The sequence below is a fragment of the Haliaeetus leucocephalus genome, unplaced genomic scaffold (genome assembly GCF_000737465.1).
Source record: "Haliaeetus leucocephalus isolate CR32 unplaced genomic scaffold, Haliaeetus_leucocephalus-4.0 Scaffold227, whole genome shotgun sequence".
In the NCBI taxonomy this organism is placed as follows: domain Eukaryota; kingdom Metazoa; phylum Chordata; class Aves; order Accipitriformes; family Accipitridae; genus Haliaeetus; species Haliaeetus leucocephalus.
In genome coordinates, this window is record NW_010972663.1 from 304,127 (window position 1) to 304,822 (window position 696).

Here is a 696-nt window from a genome sequence, read left to right on the forward strand (position 1 = left end):
GGGGGGCCCTCCGCCCCCCCCCCCCCCCCCCCCCCCCGCATTCTCCCAGCTCCGGCTGCTCCAACCAAGCTTTAAAAGGCAAAAGTATTCAGCTCCGGCTTCTTCCGGGGGGGGCCTTTTCCTCCCCGCTTATCTCCAGCAGCAGCTTCAGGGAAGGGAGGTGGGGGGGGCTTAATTTTTGGGGGGGTCCCCCCTCCCTTTTTTATACCCCTCCCCTCCACGCAGGACTTCATACGGGAGCTCCTCACCCAACTCAAGGGGCTACCGAAGCAACAAGTCCTACAGCGACCCAGCCCGGAGGACCCCAACCCACCCCCCTTGTGACCCCCCACACTCGTGACCGCGGGGTGTGGGGGATGTGGGGTCACCCACTTCCAGTACCCATAAGGGGTCCCCCCCCTGCCTCCAGCACCCAGTGTACAGTATTTAAGCCTACCTACCATGTAAATCCTTTGACCCCCCCCCCGGAATAAAACCTCGCTGTGTCACATGGGTGGGGGTGGCTTGTAGTGGGGACCCCCCCTCAAAGTTTGGGGTCCCCCCAAAAAACAGGGATGCCCCTAAAAAAATAGGGAGCCTCCCCCAAACAGCCCCCCCCCAGCATTGCCTGCCTTCCTCCGCCAGCTCCATATTTAGGCATGAGCCCAGCATCGCTCCGGCCCCAGGGGGGACACACACACAACACCCCCCCCCCCC

General features: G+C 62.9%; 1 protein-coding gene across 1 annotated transcript in view; it reads left to right on the forward strand.

The window, feature by feature from the left end:
- The window catches only part of PPP1R14A (protein phosphatase 1, regulatory (inhibitor) subunit 14A), a 1,673-nt gene extending 1,349 nt beyond the window's left edge, over positions 1 to 324 (forward strand). The window contains exon 4 of the mRNA XM_010567200.1: positions 226 to 324. Coding sequence (XP_010565502.1) covers positions 226 to 324 — 99 coding nt within the window. The remainder of the gene's footprint in view (positions 1 to 225) is intronic.
- Positions 325 to 696: the final 372 nt, after the last annotated feature.